Source organism: Botrytis cinerea, chromosome 14, assembly GCF_000143535.2.
Source record: "Botrytis cinerea B05.10 chromosome 14, complete sequence".
NCBI lineage: Eukaryota > Fungi > Ascomycota > Leotiomycetes > Helotiales > Sclerotiniaceae > Botrytis > Botrytis cinerea.
This window is the reverse complement of record NC_037323.1, coordinates 1,907,750-1,924,827: the sequence shown is the minus strand read 5'-3', so window position 1 is coordinate 1,924,827 and position 17,078 is coordinate 1,907,750. Positions and strand designations below refer to the sequence as shown.

Genomic DNA, 17,078 nt, shown 5'->3' with positions numbered 1-17,078 from the left:
GCTTTCTACATGTTATGTTGAGTCTCTATCTGTCGTTGTCGGATGAGGTGAATACTGATGCAAATCTCCTCTGCATATCACGAGTCACAAACATATGATTTAACGAATACCGTGCAGTTGAACATGTGCGGGCATCCATCCCAACTGTTCTGGGTGGGTACCAAATATTCGAGGATGAGAAATCATGGCGCCACAGCTACATATGTATCCTTGTTTCATATAGTCTATCTTACCAATTGGCATTGACAAAATGTCTTTACCCGTCATATTCTCTTGTTGCCGGTGGTGTGTTGCACAGACAGGTCCCAAAGAAGCACCGATAAGACTCCTGGCAACCATATATGCATTTATGAGTACTACACACTTCCCAGCCAAGTACTTAGCCTACGCAAGACAGTTTAACTTCTTCTGATGCTAGATTGACGTCGGAATACAACACGCCATGTAAGCTACAATATTTACGCAAATTACAATTGGGCTGCTCGTGTGTAAAACGTGGAGATCTGCATATCATTTCAAAGCCCCGCTCTCAAAAAAGAGGCTGCTTGCTTTTTGACAAGGGCAAGTGTTGATGCTTCAATTTGTTGAGGCTGCTGTCCTCCATGTGATGGTGACGATGCTTGAATATAGTATGCAGTTTGGTGTCTAGTCATGTCTTTATATCCCCTCCATTATCATCACTCTGTTTCCCCAATTCTTCTGCATCGCCAAACTCCGATTTTAATCATTTATCATTGAATCAATCCTTCTTAGAACATGTTGTCCTCTGACATTAGTCGTTTTGACGTGGTAGCTATTCTTGGAACTTCAATTCTTATTTACTGCATCTTGGGCGTTGTATATCGTCTTTACTTCCACCCACTATCCAGATTTCCGGGTCCTCTATTGCCTGCAGTCACCCTCTGGTCGGAATTTTATTATGAATGCATCCAATCAGGCCAGTACTTCCTCAAGATTGCACAGTGGCACGAAAAATATGGTATGTCAATTGGCCAATCGATACTTCAGAAGACTACGTACCATCATACTGAATACTCTAATTAGGTCCAATCATCCGGATTGGGCCAAATGAAATTCACGTCAGTGATCCCGAATACTATAACACCCTATTCTCTTATAATGCCGTGAGAAACAAAGATCCGTTCTACACAGCACAGTTCAATACGCCAGATACAGAATTCGGAGCCGAGGATCACTATGTTCATCGAATGAGAAGGTCTGCACTCAATCCATTCTTCTCGAAAGCTTCGATAGATCGCCTTTCCCCTATGTTAACATCTATGGTGAGTCATCTATCCACTACATTGTCAGATCTAAAGCATTCGTCTGCTCTCAGTGGCTGTTTAGGGGTTCTCCTTTCACACCAATCTGAAGTGCTATTGGTCAGTCTTAATCTCTCTATCTCTTCATAGGTCGAGAAACTCTCATCACGTCTCGAGGAGTTTCGTAACACGAATCAACCGCTTAACATTCGCCTTCCATTTCAATGTTATACGGCCGACATTGTTACACTGTACGCAACCAATCGTTGTTGGAACCATCTCGATGTACATCTCACCCTTCTCGTTTGAGAACACTTCTAATAGACTCCTACAGACTCCAGATTTTAATCCCTCATGGGCACAAACCTTTGTTGCTATATCTGTCATATCAAAATGGGCCAAGTTTTTCCCAAGTTTCTATACCTTGCTGGAACATGCTCCGCACTGGATACTAAATAGATATGCTCCGGGTGCCATTCTTACGCTTGACCATAATAATGTACTCCCCTCTTTTCTCTATGCCTTTGTTCTAATTCTTTCTCCTCGCCAATTCCCAGCTAACAAGTACCCGCTCAGAAAATTCGCACCCAAATCCGCGAAATCCTTTCTGGCAACATCCTCCCAGTCGACATCCCAATCGATGGCTTCCCACGCACCATATTTCATAATTTCCTCTCCTCTTCTTTGCCGGATAGCGAAAAGAAGTTTTCTAACATGAGTCAGGAGGCTATTAATATCATCGGGGCGGGTACGGATACGACGGCTCATGCCTTGATGATTTTGATGTACTATTTAGCTATTGATGCGGTGAGGTATGAGAAGTTGAGGGAAGAATTAAGGGGTGTGGGATTCGAAATGAGAGAGGATGGGGGAGAGGATGGGGGGTTCAAGAAATTGGAGCTGGGGATGGTGGAGAGATTGGTTTATTTGGTGAGTATATTAGAGATCATAGATGAGGGATGTATAGGACTGACTCGAGCTCTAGAATGCTTGTGCCCTTGAAGGATTACGGTTAGTTTGATACCATATACAACCTAAATGTGGCTCGATGATAATGAACAAAAGTCTTTCCTACGGCGTCTCAAGTCGACTAGCTCGCATCGCACCCAAAGAGAACTTGCGATATGGTAAATGGGAAATCCCCGCCGGCGTACGTTATTCTCCCACGCACCTTACTCGTCTCTCCAAAGTCTATTCTAATACATTCCTTCCAATAGACACCCGTCGGAATGAGCACCATGCTTCAACATCACAATGAACAAATCTTCCCTTCCTCCCATCAATTTATTCCCGAAAGATGGATTTTGGAGAATGGGACTATTAACCATGCTCTTGAGAAGTATCTTGTTACTTTTTCGCGAGGGGCAAGGAGTTGTATTGGCCAGGTGTACGTATATCTTCTCTTCTTTTTCAATTCCCTAATTAGCCTGAACTTCCCTATCCACATCCCTCTCTATCCCATACTTATATCCACCGTTGGCTAACACACTCCACCCCACACACAGTCTCGCAAAAGCGGAAATCCACCTCGCCCTCGCAGTCGTGGTATCGCGTTTCCGAATCCAGCTCTACGAGACGGATTTCGAGAGAGATGTCATGGTAAAGCGGGATTATTTTTTGCCGCAGCCGGGAAGTGATAGTAGAGGGGTGAGGGTTTTGTTGCGTTAGTTTCTTGGGAGCGTGGGAAGGGAGACTCTTTGCTGGGATTTTGAGGAGTGTGTGGAAATTGGGTGGTGTTAGGTGGTGAGGTGAGGTGGGACGAAATGAGATGGGATATATTATGATTACGTGGAAGTTGGAAGTTGGAAGTTGGTAGCAGGATTGATGATTATTCTCCGATTGTGAATTTTTGTTCTTTTTTTTTTTTTTTTTTTAAAAAAAAAAAAAAAAAAAAACATTATTCTGGGTTTTGCGGTACCAAATTGGCAAATATATCAATGTTGTTTTATGACTTAAGAAATAGTGAAGACACACCATTGAATGGGATTCCCATAGATATCCTACTCTAGCCGAACTACTTCATATTATAAGATTGAATTAGCTATATTTATATCCATATCCTTGTGCTAATCAATATCTCCTATCATTGAATTTTCATTCCATTTCCCTCCACTACATTAAGTTGACCATAACTGAAAATGAAACTCTTAAATCCCTACCACCATCTATTTCCCACGTTAATTTATCTCCTCATCTCCCGACACTTTTTCCTCATCAATATCATGGAACCGTATGCCATCCAATTCCAGCTCCATTTATATCATCTCCTCATTTTCCTTTCCTCCAACGAAGTCATTTCACACTTTTTCCCTTCCCCGGTGCAATTCCTAGCGCGCCCCCCTCCCCCACAACCTCCAAAACCTTACTCTTCCCCTTTCCCTGCGCCATCACATTATCCGCCGCTTCTTTAACCGCTGCTGCAATATCGCTCTCGTCTCTCCTCTCCTGTTCCGTTGCCTTCCCGCTTACTTTCTCTTCTCCTACATTCGCACTTTCCACCTCCTTATCCTTATTCTTACCCCTCCCTGCATACCTTGTCTCGTTACCAGAAATTAAATCAGCACCAGTAGAAAGCACAGGTGCTCCTAATGCAGGCGAGATAGTTTCCTCTCCGCTACTGATGGGTTTGCGTCCGTATACTATGTACATGTTACACCAATTGTGGACGCGGGGATCTTTGAATTCGTTGCGGACGCCGGCGGCGAGAACTTGGTATCTGTTTTGGGCATTATGGTGGTTAGCTTGGGATGATCATCTTAGAAGTCTGAGATACGTGAAGGGTGGATTGTCAGTGCGAGAGGATGAGAATTGAAAGTGAGGAATGAAGCGTGTGGGTGAGTGTAAAGAAGAAGACTAACTCTTCAGGACTCCATCCTAATATCCTTGTGAAGTGCGCCATTCCGTACGCGACAGTTGCGTCTAACATGTTTTGTTGCAAATAGAGGCCAATTTCCTTATTGCGACGGTCCCGAGCCCAGGGGGCCATGGGGAGCTAGATGATGGTTAGTCAGATTCCACGAACATAAAAGAGATAATAATCGAATGAATTCAGACATGGAATAAAAGAAAGAAGAATGTGTCCGGTTTTTTTTAAACAAGGAGATCTAGAAGTGCAAGTCACTCTTGGGACTTATTCAATACCCGAGATAGATATCCATTTGCATCCATTTCGTTTATCCAAGGTAGAGAGTGTAACGTACTCTCCAATGTCTCTCCACCACTGCTTCGAATCCAGCTTCTTCCAACCAATCTTTAAATTTCATGGCGACATTTAAATCTCGACCGAATAATTTGGATGCTTCATCAAGGCCCGCTTGCCACTTTTGGAACGATGGAGCTAGCTGTTGAGTGGTTAGTGGACGTTAAAGTTGCAAAGTAGTCGGGCTTCGAATAATACGTACCTCTCCTGTCCCATCGTCTGAGTATCCATGACTGTGGTAAAGGTTTAGATTGGAATCGTTCAAGTGATGGGTAAGGCCTCATAGAATGAAGATTCAAAGAAGAGGGAGGATGGAATGAAGTTGAGACACACTATTCGAAATCCACAAGCTCGATATAACCTCCTTCATTCAAATTATCACGAGCTTGATCTAGAAGATGAGGCCTGGAATAAATAGTCAATACAATGTATTGTAATCATTTATCATCCCGTCACGAACGTATTCATGATACATACCAAGAAGCAATAGAACCACCCAATGAGCGAATGTGTATAAAATCAAATTTCTGACTATAACGCCATGTATCTTCGACATCATCGATCTAATCTTGATCAGTGCTTTGATTCTGATTCAATCACTCAAAAATACTGGCCTACCTCGAATTCAAGGTTCGGTGGGATCCTACAAAAAGCTTAGCAAACATTCGTCCAAGAATAGGATGATACCGTACCAGCCAGGCTGAATTGGGGATAAGTCACAGCCCACAACATGCGACGAAGGATATTGACTAGAAACGAAGTTAGAAAGGCCTCATTCTTCAAGCTGACAAGAACATACTCGGCGAAATCAATTGCCCAAATTCCAGTACCGGTTCCAACATCAAGTACCCGTTGAGGGTTCTCGATTGGAGCCAAGTATAGCTTCCCATCTAGAACGAGATTGAAAACGTGATGAAGCTTTGGTTATCCATCAGACCGGTCTCACCAGAATTGAAATGTTCATATACATACTAGATCCATACGATCTTGCTCATCATCATCGTTGGGCTTGGATTTTCAGTACTTTTGTGTGGATAGTACTAGCAATAGATCTTACCATCAGATATTTGCCATCTCTATAAGCATGGTATCTCCGACCATTCTAAAAGGTATAAGTATATTTAATCGCTTCAAGTATACGAAACCATACCTCTTCTCTAGAATGCTGGATCAGCGTATATACTTCCGGCAAAAACTATGGGAGTACTCACCTATATCGAGTGATTCCAGACGTTAACGATGTCTTACTCGTATTGCTCCTATGCTGATATTAGTTTACGTTTGAAGACTTTGGTGATTACCTACGCTGCAGGTCCACCAAATGCGGAATCGTTCTCAAGTGTGTCGTTATCCTTTGCTAGTAAGCTTTGAATCTCAAACAACTCTTGTAGGGCCATTACATCAACTTCAATCGGATTGGAAATTGCATCATTTTGTGTATCTTGACCGCTCCCGCCAGCCGCACTAAAAGCATCAATTGCTTCTTGTGATGTTGCCATAGTATCGTTCGAGGTATAATCACATTAATAGAATCACTAAAGTATGAGAGGACTGCAAATATTCATACAGAAGAAAGAAACCGCGAATAAAATAAAAATGAGTAAAGGTAAAGTGTTTATATTATAAATGCAATATAATCTCGGTCGACTGGTCATCTCCCCACCGCAAAACGTTGTAATACCACAACTTTCGTGTCTTGCATACCAGTACATATTGCAGCTTGTTCCGATAGTCAAAGAAACCTCCAACAGTTTGGGTTTGACGACAGTGATGATTCCTGGCTATCTATGACTCGTCCCAAAGTGCCGGGCCCGTTTTGCTTGGACGGATGAACCAGATTCCGCCCAGGTGCTGCAAAACATGCAAGTAGCCGAAGGTAGGCGAAAGGTAACTAGCCATCATGTATGGTCGGCGATCAAATATTGGCGCTGTGGTGTTGCCATAATATACCTCGCATTGAATGCGGTGGGCTTGAATGATAATGCAAAGAAATGGAAGTGTTGAAGAGGAAAAGAGAAATTCAACGCTCGCTCAACGCATCCAATGCAAAAAGGTGATATTGTCTGCTTAGTACAGCGGGTAAAGAAACCGTGTTACTATACTCAGCTTGGATAAAAAGGACAGGCGGCTTACGCAAAGTCCCCGAGGAACTTTCTGTGCATTTGATTAAGTTGAATGGCTGGGAAAATTACCTAAATATTCGTAAATAATGACCAGACACATTCCCGCCTTAAGGGGGGGGCTGTTGTGACCACCCGTTTGGCGTCATTTGAATGCACTGATGATCTTAAATATGTACGTCAACTTGACAGTTCCTCGCCCGTTGAGCAAAAATAGTCCGAATTGGGGAAAATGACAAGCCAATAACCTCCAATGCTATGTTAGTAAGATTTAGAGGGCCGGGTATCGTGTAGAACTTCCGTCGCTGTCATCATTTCTCCTGAAACGCCCCAATCACTCCATCGGGAGCTCATTGATTCCCTTCTTCCTCCAGAGCAAGGAACATAATATGCAAGCACCTGCTTTTACAATCGAGGCGAAATAGCATCGCCATCTCTTTCAAAACGCCTCCACTACTCCATTAAACCTACACTCAGACCCTGGCGCTCCTGCATCAACAAATGTTAAGATACAATATGAAAGCTCCCCCGGCAATTTCAGAAACTAGCTCAATAATCTTAGTGTGTCATGAGAGAACTTTTAGAAACCCAAATGTAATACTCAAGAGGAAGCCCGTGAAAACAGCAATTTGTCTTCTTGAAGACAGTATCCCGGGCTCTCTTAATATCCATACAACACACCCAAGGGGCCATATAAATCCCATAATGTTGCCCCATAACAAGTCATCAAATCCACTACCCATGCCATCGTCTCCAAAATCAAAGCCCCCCTCAACTGCACCTGCGCCATTTCCTGCATTATTATCTATCCAAGAATCTTCCATCCGCAACAGGGTATCAGGAGACGGCATGGTATCTGGTGTATGTATGCTTGCTTGAATTGATTGGAATTGAAGTCGCAGTTGGTTCACTTCAGCTGGGGAAAAGCCAGCGGAGAGGAATCGGTTGAAGCCACGCGGTGCAACCGTTGTGCTTGAAGTTGCTATGCCGAGACTCGCAGAAGCTCCATCTGGTAATTTTTCCTTCCTTGCCTTGTTGAGTGCGGAAGTAGCTGCTAACATTTCTGCTTCGAGCTCGGAAGGACTTAGATCATCATCACTGATTGAGCAGTTGATGTATACCCTGGGAGGTGGCAGTTCTACATCTTTTCCTTTTCCTTTCACATCGATAGCCCGGGGTGGAGGTGTTGGAACTTTGAGTATAGCTGTCAGAAAATCATCATCTCGTATAAACTTTCCCGCGTGTATAAATCGAAATCGACGTTGTGATGCTGGAGGTTCAAGCTTTGAACGGACCAAATGTTTTAATCCTACGCCGGTAATATTGGTCTGAGTGGGGATGTCCAAAAGCAGATCCGGGATTGAATCTGCGAATCGAATGGTAACATGCAATGGCTTTGATAGTGGTGAAGCCGCAGAGCTTAGTTTTGAAGACATTGTTGAGTGAAGGGTTGAGAACGGCGAGGGTGGGCGGGGTTTCAGTGAAGTTCTATCTCAAGCTCGAGGCCAAGCAGTCTTGTTGTCAATCTAGAATCATTGTATGGATGCAAGGGCAGGCGATGGGCGGTGTTGCAGGATTCCTGGGTTGGTAGGTTGGTAGGTTGGTAGGTTTGATGATGTTTGTGATTTCAGATGGAGGACTTCAATACTCTGCTCCTTCTCCTTCTCCTTGTCCTTGTCCTTGTCCTTCGCCCCGACTCGCATCCCGCCCATATGTTGATAAGACGGCCGCTAGTGTTGGAAGCTTTACCCTCGTTCTTATCGTAATCCGTCTGCCGAATTATTGCGACATTGCGACACCGGCACTCCCACCACTTACCTCGTAGCAATCAGTAAGTAAAGTAAGTAACCAGCATTCGGCGGAGACCACGAGAAATCGTGAATAACATATAAATCTTCAAGGGATTATTCATCGTCGCTATCTTATCCCACCTTTCTCCCTTTTCCCCTCTCTTCCTTTTTCCTCTTTCTCTTTCTCTTTCTCTCGCAGCGCCTAGATATCAATGATAGCTCGTAAATCTTCTTTTCGCTGGGCACCATCGTTGACAGGACAATTTATCAAAACATCTTCCATTGCATCTCCCCGCTTCTATCACCCCACCATGAGTAACAAATCTAAGCTCCAACCTGCTGCTCGGGTGGCTGCAAGAAAGCAAGATGTTTGGTATGTATCGCTCTGCCCTGGATCTCATGGGAATTGAGTGCTCAACATTGGTTACTGCCATGGTTATCACATCTCTAACATAATGCATCTGCAGGACCATTGTCAATGAGGCCGCTGCGGCCTCTCCCAAGCAACCTATTGTAAACATGGGCCAAGGTTTCTTCGGCTACAATCCCCCTAAATTCATCCTCGATGCCGCCAAAGCAGCGCTCGATAAGGTTGAATGCAATCAATACTCGCCAACCAAGGGTCGTCCACGTCTCAAGCAAGCAATTGCGGATTCATACTCGCCATTATGGGGGAGAAAGCTGGACCCCGACACGGAGATCACTATCACAACCGGTGCAAATGAAGGTTAGGGGAAACCACGAAGTAATGGAATATACGCTTACCAATTGCAGGCATGCTAAGTGCCTTCATGGGATTCATCGAAGAGGGGGACGAGGTCATAATATTCGAGCCATTCTTTGACCAGTAAGGGGACATGACAAATATGATTTTACATATGCGATGCTGAATCTTCACAGATACATCAGCAACATAGAAATGCCAGGTGGAAAGATCCGCTACGTACCTCTACATCCACCTGAGAAGGGCGCAGCTCAGAATACTTCTGCAGGAGAATGGACAATAAATTTCGCCGAGCTCGAGGCAGCAATCACGCCCAAGACAAAGATGATCGTTCTTAACACGCCTCACAACCCGGTCGGCAAGGTCTTTTCAAAGGAAGAATTGCTCAAGATTGGAGAACTTTGCGTTAAGAACGAAATTATCATCCTTTCCGACGAAGTGTATGACCGATTATATTATACTCCATTTACAAGAATGGCAACCTTATCTCCAGAGATTGAGAGACTTACACTTACAGTTGGGTCTGCTGGAAAGAACTTCTACGCGACTGGGTGGCGTGTTGGATGGTTGATCGGACCACCACACTTAATTCAATATGTTGCAGCAGCACATACCAGAATCTGCTATTCTTCTGTGTCACCCTTACAAGAAGCTGCAGCTGTTGGATTTGAAGAAGCCGATGCTAATAATTTCTGGAACTCAGCGGTAACTGAGATGAAGGGTAAAATGAATCTCTTCAACGAAATCTGGAAAGAACTAGACCTTCCGTTCTCCGACCCTGAAGGTGGTTATTTTGTTTTGGTAAACATGAAGAAAGTCAAGATTCCGGTAAACTATCCATTTCCAGACCACGTTAAGGACCGCCCAAGAGACTTCAAGTTGAGTTGGTTCTTGATACAAGAGGTTGGCGTAGCTGCTATTCCTCCAACCGAGTTTTATACCGATGAAAATGCTCATATCGGCGAGGACTGGTTACGATTTGCTGTATGCAAGGAAGATGAGGTACTCGTATCGGCGAAAGAGAGATTACGAGGCCTGAAGAAGTACATTGAGGCATAAATGTAAGATGATAAACGGTGATTTCAACATGCATAGCCAATATGCAACTAGGTAGTTCTAGCTAACAAACAATTACCAATTGCGAAACCATGATTCGGAGGGGCTGTCTGACGATCGAAGCTATCAACCAGAAATTTCGTGTCTCATTAGATATGTGATACGGCTCCAATAAGAATCATGGAGCTCAGCAAGATGATACCTGGACTACTTACTATACAATTGTCGTGATGGTTTCCTTTACTAAACAGTCCGTGGTATAGTTAGCAACATGTGTATGTATGTGAGACACAAAGTGATGGCGTGGGGTGACGACTCTTATTTACCCGCGATTTAATGTTTGCCTCAACACTAGGACATAGTGACATCATGACTATTGACCTTACCTACATATAGAAGTTTTATACCACTTTCAAACAAACAAAGTTCTCTAATAAACACCTACTAGTACCTTCTATATCGAATCAAATATTTACCATTAAGGTTCCTTTCTACACATACAGATTCTCCTATCTTCAGTTTCAAAATCATGCAAACAGTTAAGAACACAATTGCCGAAAACTTCGGTAGTGCGTATGTATCCATCATTCTCTCCAGATATACGTTTTGTTAATCCTTTGTAGACACTCTCTTGCAAAACCAGAGCACCAATTCTCCCTCGAGGATTGCCCTGATCAGAGTGGAAAGGTAGCAGTGATTACTGGCGGTAGCGAAGGTATCGGCTATGGTTGCGCTCATACTCTTCTCAAAAACAACCTCGCGAAGCTATTCATCATTGCTCTATCTCAAGAAGTCTATGATGGTGCCGTAGAAGACATCTCAAAGACTATCTCGCCCGAGGCAGCTCAAAAATGCACATTTCTTAAGTGTGATATGTCCGATTGGCCATCTGTGTGCAAGATTGCCCACACAATATCTGAAAGCACGGATAGAATTGATGTCTTATGCAATCTTGCTGCACGGGGGATCATGACCTATCAACTTACCGATTATGGTCTTGACAGACACATGGCTGTCAATCATTTCGGCCATGTCATTCTCACCAGTCACTTAATGCCAATCCTCAAGAAAACAGCAGAGGCAGGAAATACCGTCAGGATCGTTAATATGGCGTCGAATGCTCATCAAGCCACACCAAGCGATTGCAAATTTGCAAATCAAGATGAGTTGAACACGGATTTGGGACCAAATGGTCAATATGGACGATCAAAGTTAGCTGCTATGCTTTATTCTCGTTACTTGGCTCGTCATCTTACTTCCAAATATCCCAAAATCTTGGTCAATTCTGTACATCCAGGATTTGTCGACACAAAAATGTCACAAGTTGATATTCATGAACCATATCCAATACTCGGGTATGGCATGTCTGTCTTGATGAAGCCGCTGAAGAAGGATCAATGGGATGGCTGTGTCAGTACCCTATACGCGAGTACTGCAGTAGAAGACAGCGGGTTATATATCTGCCCACCGGCAATTCCAGAGCCGGGAAGTTCTCTTTCACAGGATGAGAAGTTGGGCGAGCAACTGATGAAGTTGACAAAGGAAATAATTGTTGAAAAAATGCCCAAAAAGAGCGTCGACCAGGGATGCCCACTTGAGCTTTTCTAATGCGCAGCGCCAAATACTTTATTGAATATGGTAATCTGTTAATAAACAATTTATTCTACTATTCTAACTCTGATATCTATGGTGTCATTTCGAATCTGCCTTTCCCCTCTTTCATTTGATTTCTTCTGCTTCGCGGAAACGCCTTTAACGCCTTTCATACCCTCACTTCCCCAAAGCCCAAATTCTCTTTGCCGTTCACAATCACATACATTTCTTCTCCCCTTTTCATCTTTATCTCCACAACTACTACAGCACTTCACACTCTCACAGGCTTCGCAAACCACTAAAACCAACTCACATCCTTCCATGCCACATTTTCCCATTCTGTCTTCCTCCCTCTCGCAGCCATGACACTTCGCTACTTTCTTCCTTTGGTTCACATTACCCAAACCCAATGATCCTCTTCCATCAAAAACATATTCCCTTCCCTTCCATAAACACTCATCTTCTCTCTTCTTCCCAGCGATCATCTCTTCCTCAAACCATGCCATATAAGCCGATATGCCTCCCTGTAAGGTGTAGATTCTGTCTTGCGGGGCTTGATCTACATTCTCGGCGATCCATCTTGTAGCCTTTTCACAGCGAATACCACCTGTACAATACGAGAAAATTGTTCTACCGGCACTGACTTGCTCCTTTTCGCTCTCGGATAAAGAACGAGAAGTGGAATCAATATGTTTCTTCACAAACGCCGGAAACTGCGAAAATCTCCTAACCTGTGGCTTCACAGTCTGGATACCTGATTCCTCGGGTGCCTCAAAATAGCCAATACGTGATTCGTAATGGTTTCTGATATCTAGTAATATTCTTTCTCCTTCCGCATCTGCCGTAGCCGTGACCATTTCATGAAACTCCTCAGGACTAAGGTAAGAAACCGCGTTCCAATTCTTTGGCTCATAATTTGTGATTCCTAATGGTGTTATTTCATCCGCAATGCGGGTATTCAGATCCATGAAAACACATTCACAGCCTTTTGTAGGTTTGAAGAACTCCTTGATTCCCTTCTCATTGTCTAAAGATAGATCTAGCCCGGTGAACGACCAATGAGATATACAAGATTTGATATACGAATACACATCCGACGTCGTACCGGCGACAGTGATATTAAATCCTTCCTTCGCAACCCGAATTTTCCCAGTAAGACTGAGAGCTTCACATGTTGACTTCTGGAAGGCATGCAAGTCATTGAGGGTAGAAGTTGTGAGTGGGTAGTGTGGTGAGGGTAATTGAGGTGGAGAGGTAAAATAGCGGTAGAAGAGAAGCACAAGACCTGGCTGATGGCAGGTACAAGTGTAGGTAAGTGGATCAGAAGGCATCACTGTTCAGATACACGGTGATACGTGAAGAAACGAAAAGGCCTCAAGAAATGTGACCGATACGTCACGTGCAACCTGGTTTCAATTTTCCTTCAAGGCAGTAATTCCTTCCAAAGTATGAACGACTTTTTGGCGGCGACCTCCCCCTGACTGAAAGATTAGGAGGTCTGAAGAGTTCGAGAGACTGCGTGGATGCCAAGTTTGTAATTGTTCAATTGTGCTGCACCTGAAAAAATCATGATGGAAGAGAATTTGCTCATACTTTGCTTAGTCATGCAGATTTCTCAATGTTCTATTGCGCTCATCTCAGTACCCTTGTACATCAACACAACACTTCATAGTCACATACTCCATACAGCATCGATGAGGTATTGTTTAAGCTGCATTCAACTAATGAGTTTTGATTATTCAGATCTCATTGTCTTGGAAATTGTCGAGGCAATACACCGATGTGAGACGGCATTACCGATCGATCTCTGTACAATGTATGGGATTGCAAATTCAAGGGTCGAGGGGAAAGGTTTGCCGCTGTCATCGGTAACTCAATGTTTCAAGTGATATGTTGTTATTCGTTCTTGAAAGTCGCCTTTCTTCTTATAGGGATACTTTTATTCACTGTTGGCTCGATGTATTATCCTCGAACAGACATTCTGCAAACTGCACGTCACCAATTGAGATTCTGTACTGTCCACAAGAAGACAGATGCGCAAAGTTAGCATAGCGACTCAACGTTTCGTTCTTGGTGGCTGATAGACATGAGTTGTAGGTCTAGTCTCCCTCGATCCAATTCTGAAGCATTTGTCATTTCGTGGAACATGAGTTAAATCGCATTTCTTGGAAGCTGTGCTGGGATGGATTTCCCATTTCAAGCGAAAAGTTTCAAAGATCCACGGTCGATATAATACTTTACGAGGCCCAATCTTCGGGACCACTCAAAGCTTGACATAGATATAAACGTGGACCCTGCATTTTTCTTTCTGTCTTGCAATTACCGGAACGAAGCTCTGCACCATTTCAAGTGGTGACAATGCTGGATCACAGAATTGCGTTATCTTGGACTTCACGTTTATTGTAATGTTCATATTTGGGCATACAAATCGCCAATTCATTTCAGGCATCGTCATACCATTCAACTGGTTAGGGTCGTCGAATTTCGGTCCGCTCGATTTGTCTTTTGCCTAGGATAATGACCGACAAAATTACTGGCATGCTATATAAAATGAACCAATTAACATGACAAATGAAATAACACCTAGTTTTTAATGATACATCTTGCCTTTACTACGATTCCCAAAAGATAATCAGAACGAAAGAACTTAGAAATTGGCTGTCCTGCTTCCTATCATGGAAAAGGATTCCAGTTTTTTTTTTCGATTGTAAATAACATTTAGTTTACCTGTGAAAAAATGAGAACAGACTCTGAATATTATAGATCTGTGTTAGAAAAGATAATATATATAAACTTATATACAATAGCGGAGTCAAATCATAAACAATTATAGAGTTAGAATATCACTTATGACTTTTAGACGACGTCAAGAACCTTCCGGGAAGACACTATTAGATTTTTAAGTTTCGAGTAAAAGAGAATATAGTTAATTATTAAAGAAGAGACTGATCTACTATTGTAATGAAGAAAAGTTCCAAGGGATTTATGAGCGGGGTTTTAAGCGAATGACTTATCCTGATGTAAATCTCTCACTTGAGAGATTGTATTCATGATAGTATTGTTTAAAGTCGGAACTTCAATCTAATGTTGGAATACTTGGATGAAAGGCGAATTTTCTCGCTTGAGTCCGCGACAGAACATTTAACCTAACTCGGCGCCAACGCTTTGTCATCTCATGCTCCGAAGCTCATTTTTCATCATTCTCAAACTTCATCATTAAGGTCTGCACCCGCTGACCAAGTTTTCTACGGCGAGGATGAGCACGGATTCGGTCTACGATTTCTTGAGCTTCGATCACATCACCAACGTCGGCATCCTCTCCTCGGTCTTCCCCACGATCTTGTTCTAGTCTCAAATCATCGAGTCGTTTGGTAAGCTCATCTACGTCTATTGGTTGCGGTCCCTGCATTGTTGGCTCTTGTACATTGTACCCAGGAATAGTGGACTTGCTATGAATTGGCGGAAGGGTGGGCTCACTTGAGCTGTTAGAGACTTCAGACTTATTGCGGGCCTCGCCGCTATCATTTCCGAGGGTGAGGGCTTCCAATTTCTCGGTCACCTCGTCAACCTGTTGCGGTTGCGGTTCTTGCATAATTGCTTCTGTAGTGCTAGACGTTTTGATGAATGTTTTATGAAGACTATTCTACTGATATTTGTTCGTTGGGTGATAAAAACTGAGGTCTGTGGCTTGACGGAAAGACGGGAATCAGATCGTGGTCTTATAGCTAAGAATTTTGCATCGTTCATGAAAACCTAAACTGTACTGGAACAATGCCTTGATGCTGGACAAAGACATCAAAGCCCCGTTTTTAGTGATAAGTTTGTTTATTAATCTACTTGTTCTCTGTTTCTTTTGTTATATTTCTCATGTGAAGACTGATCAGAGTTGAGGAACAAAAGCGCATAATCCGATTTGGTGCAACACCTTTTTGAATTACGGTTCTTGATGTTCCGAGAACCATTAGAAGCTGAAGTGCTCAGAGGCAGGGATCGCGCTCGAAACTTGAGTTGGAATGTGAAAGTTGAAGATTAGAATTGAGTTATATGAATTAGATTAACGAAATGAATTAATACTTAATACTTGAGTGTTCTATTTTATTGAAGAGTGCTAGGGAAAGAAGGAAAGAACGTAGTAATATAACATGTAATAATAACCTCTTATAGATTCGTAAAAGCAAATCAAATGGAAATGTATTTTATATATTATATAATCATATATCTTTATAGCAGGTTAGTTTTATATTTGTAGATTTATAAAATCCCTTTTGATTGATAAAAAAGTTAAATTGTAATAGAATAATTTCAATCCAGTATATAATCTTTTGAAAATATATAAACTAATTGTTAAAGGTATATTCTATTAGAATTTGTTGTATACTTCTCAAATATGTTATTTTTATTATTTTTTGAGTTTTAATTGTAAAGTTATATATCAATATAGTGTGTGCGGAAAAGCATGTGACTTATAAGTTATGTGATAAGGAAATTTAATATTTAAAGTTTCTTTTTTTATAGATTAAAAATCTATCATTTTTTTCCCTTCCTTATTTTGACTTCTATATTATATTGTACTTCAAATGTGTTTTTATATTTTGCTATTATTATATAGTGATTTACTTTTAATTATTAAGTATAGCTATTTAGATTGACTACTAGCTGTTGGGGAAAAAGAATTTTTCGGACTGTGGATTCATAGTAGCTTTTTTTTAAAATAAAAATTGAGATATATAAAATTTTAATTTTAATTCTTTAATCTTTATGAGGCCCAGCTCCCAAACCCCCGATCCTTGCTATGCTTGATATTTAATTATAATAATAATAATAATAATAATAATAATAATAATAATAATAATAGTTTATAAACTTTACTCATCTCTTACTTCTAGTTTATATAAAGATATTAGAGATGCAATTGAACTTTAAAACTTTAAAACCTTAAAACCTTAAAACCTTAAAACCTTAAAACCTTAAAACCTTAAACTCTTATAATTCTCTTTCTAATTCCCTTCCTAATTCTCTTTCTAATTATCGCTTACATAACCTAGCAGCTTACTAATCAAGAATGCTGAGATTTTGATCTAATAGCTTCATCAACCAGAACAATCCTATCCTAGCATCGGTATATTATTTATAATCAATTAGAAGGGGTTTTATGAGTCTGTAAATATGAAAATGGCGTACTATAGAGATATATGATTACATAATACATGAGTACATTTCCACTTCGTTTGCTTCTACGAATCCATTATATTCAAAATATTATACATCTTTATAGCTTTTTGAATACTCATTTTTTTGGTTTTTTTTAAAATAACTTCAATAATAAAAAGTATA

At 41.7% G+C, this 17,078-nt stretch overlaps 7 protein-coding genes across 8 annotated transcripts; 3 read left to right on the top strand and 4 right to left on the bottom strand.

Moving 5' to 3' along the window:
- The first annotated feature begins 537 nt into the window (after positions 1-537).
- On the top strand, positions 538-3,210 carry BCIN_14g04970 (hypothetical protein). The gene is made up of 9 exons (XM_024697280.1): positions 538-979; positions 1,045-1,283; positions 1,413-1,547; positions 1,597-1,761; positions 1,839-2,192; positions 2,248-2,273; positions 2,328-2,412; positions 2,480-2,649; positions 2,768-3,210. Exons 1-9 carry the CDS (start codon positions 757-759, stop codon positions 2,928-2,930), a joined length of 1,560 nt encoding a protein of 519 aa, XP_024553095.1. The 5' UTR covers positions 538-756; the 3' UTR covers positions 2,931-3,210.
- A 53-nt stretch (positions 3,211-3,263) lies between these two features.
- BCIN_14g04960 (hypothetical protein) lies at positions 3,264-6,044 on the bottom strand. 2 transcript variants are annotated; one of them, XM_024697278.1, is made up of 15 exons: positions 5,862-6,044; positions 5,767-5,813; positions 5,673-5,720; positions 5,612-5,618; positions 5,519-5,563; positions 5,434-5,469; positions 5,261-5,379; positions 5,154-5,210; positions 5,080-5,104; positions 4,939-5,024; positions 4,795-4,866; positions 4,664-4,694; positions 4,463-4,603; positions 4,121-4,254; positions 3,264-3,978 (listed from the first exon to the last, which is right to left on the bottom strand). In XM_024697278.1, the coding sequence occupies exons 1-15, from the start codon at positions 5,958-5,960 to the stop codon at positions 3,555-3,557; spliced, it is 1,371 nt and encodes a 456-aa protein (XP_024553094.1). In that variant the 5' UTR covers positions 5,961-6,044; the 3' UTR covers positions 3,264-3,554. The 2 variants fall into 2 exon arrangements, with proteins under 2 accessions (XP_024553094.1, XP_024553093.1); XM_024697279.1 differs by having other exon boundaries at positions 4,664-4,866.
- A 15-nt stretch (positions 6,045-6,059) lies between these two features.
- Positions 6,060-8,291, bottom strand: Bcdsc3. The gene has a single exon (XM_001545761.2). It carries the CDS (start codon positions 8,015-8,017, stop codon positions 7,148-7,150), a length of 870 nt encoding a protein of 289 aa, XP_001545811.1. The 5' UTR covers positions 8,018-8,291; the 3' UTR covers positions 6,060-7,147.
- A 90-nt stretch (positions 8,292-8,381) lies between these two features.
- On the top strand, positions 8,382-10,397 carry Bcbna3. The gene is made up of 4 exons (XM_024697277.1): positions 8,382-8,744; positions 8,839-9,098; positions 9,146-9,218; positions 9,272-10,397. Exons 1-4 carry the CDS (start codon positions 8,584-8,586, stop codon positions 10,152-10,154), a joined length of 1,377 nt encoding a protein of 458 aa, XP_024553092.1. The 5' UTR covers positions 8,382-8,583; the 3' UTR covers positions 10,155-10,397.
- A 201-nt stretch (positions 10,398-10,598) lies between these two features.
- On the top strand, positions 10,599-11,792 carry BCIN_14g04930 (hypothetical protein). The gene is made up of 2 exons (XM_001545759.2): positions 10,599-10,724; positions 10,775-11,792. The coding sequence occupies exons 1-2, from the start codon at positions 10,681-10,683 to the stop codon at positions 11,757-11,759; spliced, it is 1,029 nt and encodes a 342-aa protein (XP_001545809.1). The 5' UTR covers positions 10,599-10,680; the 3' UTR covers positions 11,760-11,792.
- A 3-nt stretch (positions 11,793-11,795) lies between these two features.
- Positions 11,796-13,302, bottom strand: BCIN_14g04920 (hypothetical protein). Its single transcript, XM_024697276.1, has one exon. It carries the CDS (start codon positions 13,073-13,075, stop codon positions 11,810-11,812), a length of 1,266 nt encoding a protein of 421 aa, XP_024553091.1. The 5' UTR covers positions 13,076-13,302; the 3' UTR covers positions 11,796-11,809.
- A 1,353-nt stretch (positions 13,303-14,655) lies between these two features.
- BCIN_14g04910 (hypothetical protein) lies at positions 14,656-15,729 on the bottom strand. Its single transcript, XM_001545757.2, has one exon. It carries the CDS (start codon positions 15,334-15,336, stop codon positions 14,932-14,934), a length of 405 nt encoding a protein of 134 aa, XP_001545807.1. The 5' UTR covers positions 15,337-15,729; the 3' UTR covers positions 14,656-14,931.
- Positions 15,730-17,078: the final 1,349 nt, after the last annotated feature.

Coding starts and splice junctions, on each gene's coding strand:
- BCIN_14g04970 (XM_024697280.1), top strand. CDS start 757: ATGTTGTCCTCTGACATTAGTCGTTTTGACGTGGTAGCTATTCTTGGA. Junction 2,274..2,327: donor TGTGCCCTTGAAGGATTACG/GTTAGTTTGATA, acceptor AATGAACAAAAG/TCTTTCCTACGGCGTCTCAA. Junction 2,650..2,767: donor AGGAGTTGTATTGGCCAGGT/GTACGTATATCT, acceptor CCCCACACACAG/TCTCGCAAAAGCGGAAATCC.
- BCIN_14g04960 (XM_024697278.1), bottom strand. CDS start 5,960: ATGGCAACATCACAAGAAGCAATTGATGCTTTTAGTGCGGCTGGCGGG. Junction 5,814..5,861: donor CCAATCCGATTGAAGTTGAT/GTAATGGCCCTA, acceptor TTACTAGCAAAG/GATAACGACACACTTGAGAA. Junction 5,380..5,433: donor AGCAAGATCGTATGGATCTA/GTATGTATATGA, acceptor GGATAACCAAAG/CTTCATCACGTTTTCAATCT.
- Bcdsc3 (XM_001545761.2), bottom strand. CDS start 8,017: ATGTCTTCAAAACTAAGCTCTGCGGCTTCACCACTATCAAAGCCATTG.
- Bcbna3 (XM_024697277.1), top strand. CDS start 8,584: ATGATAGCTCGTAAATCTTCTTTTCGCTGGGCACCATCGTTGACAGGA. Junction 8,745..8,838: donor GCAAGAAAGCAAGATGTTTG/GTATGTATCGCT, acceptor ATGCATCTGCAG/GACCATTGTCAATGAGGCCG. Junction 9,099..9,145: donor CACAACCGGTGCAAATGAAG/GTTAGGGGAAAC, acceptor TACCAATTGCAG/GCATGCTAAGTGCCTTCATG.
- BCIN_14g04930 (XM_001545759.2), top strand. CDS start 10,681: ATGCAAACAGTTAAGAACACAATTGCCGAAAACTTCGGTAGTGC. Junction 10,725..10,774: donor GCCGAAAACTTCGGTAGTGC/GTATGTATCCAT, acceptor AATCCTTTGTAG/ACACTCTCTTGCAAAACCAG.
- BCIN_14g04920 (XM_024697276.1), bottom strand. CDS start 13,075: ATGCCTTCTGATCCACTTACCTACACTTGTACCTGCCATCAGCCAGGT.
- BCIN_14g04910 (XM_001545757.2), bottom strand. CDS start 15,336: ATGCAAGAACCGCAACCGCAACAGGTTGACGAGGTGACCGAGAAATTG.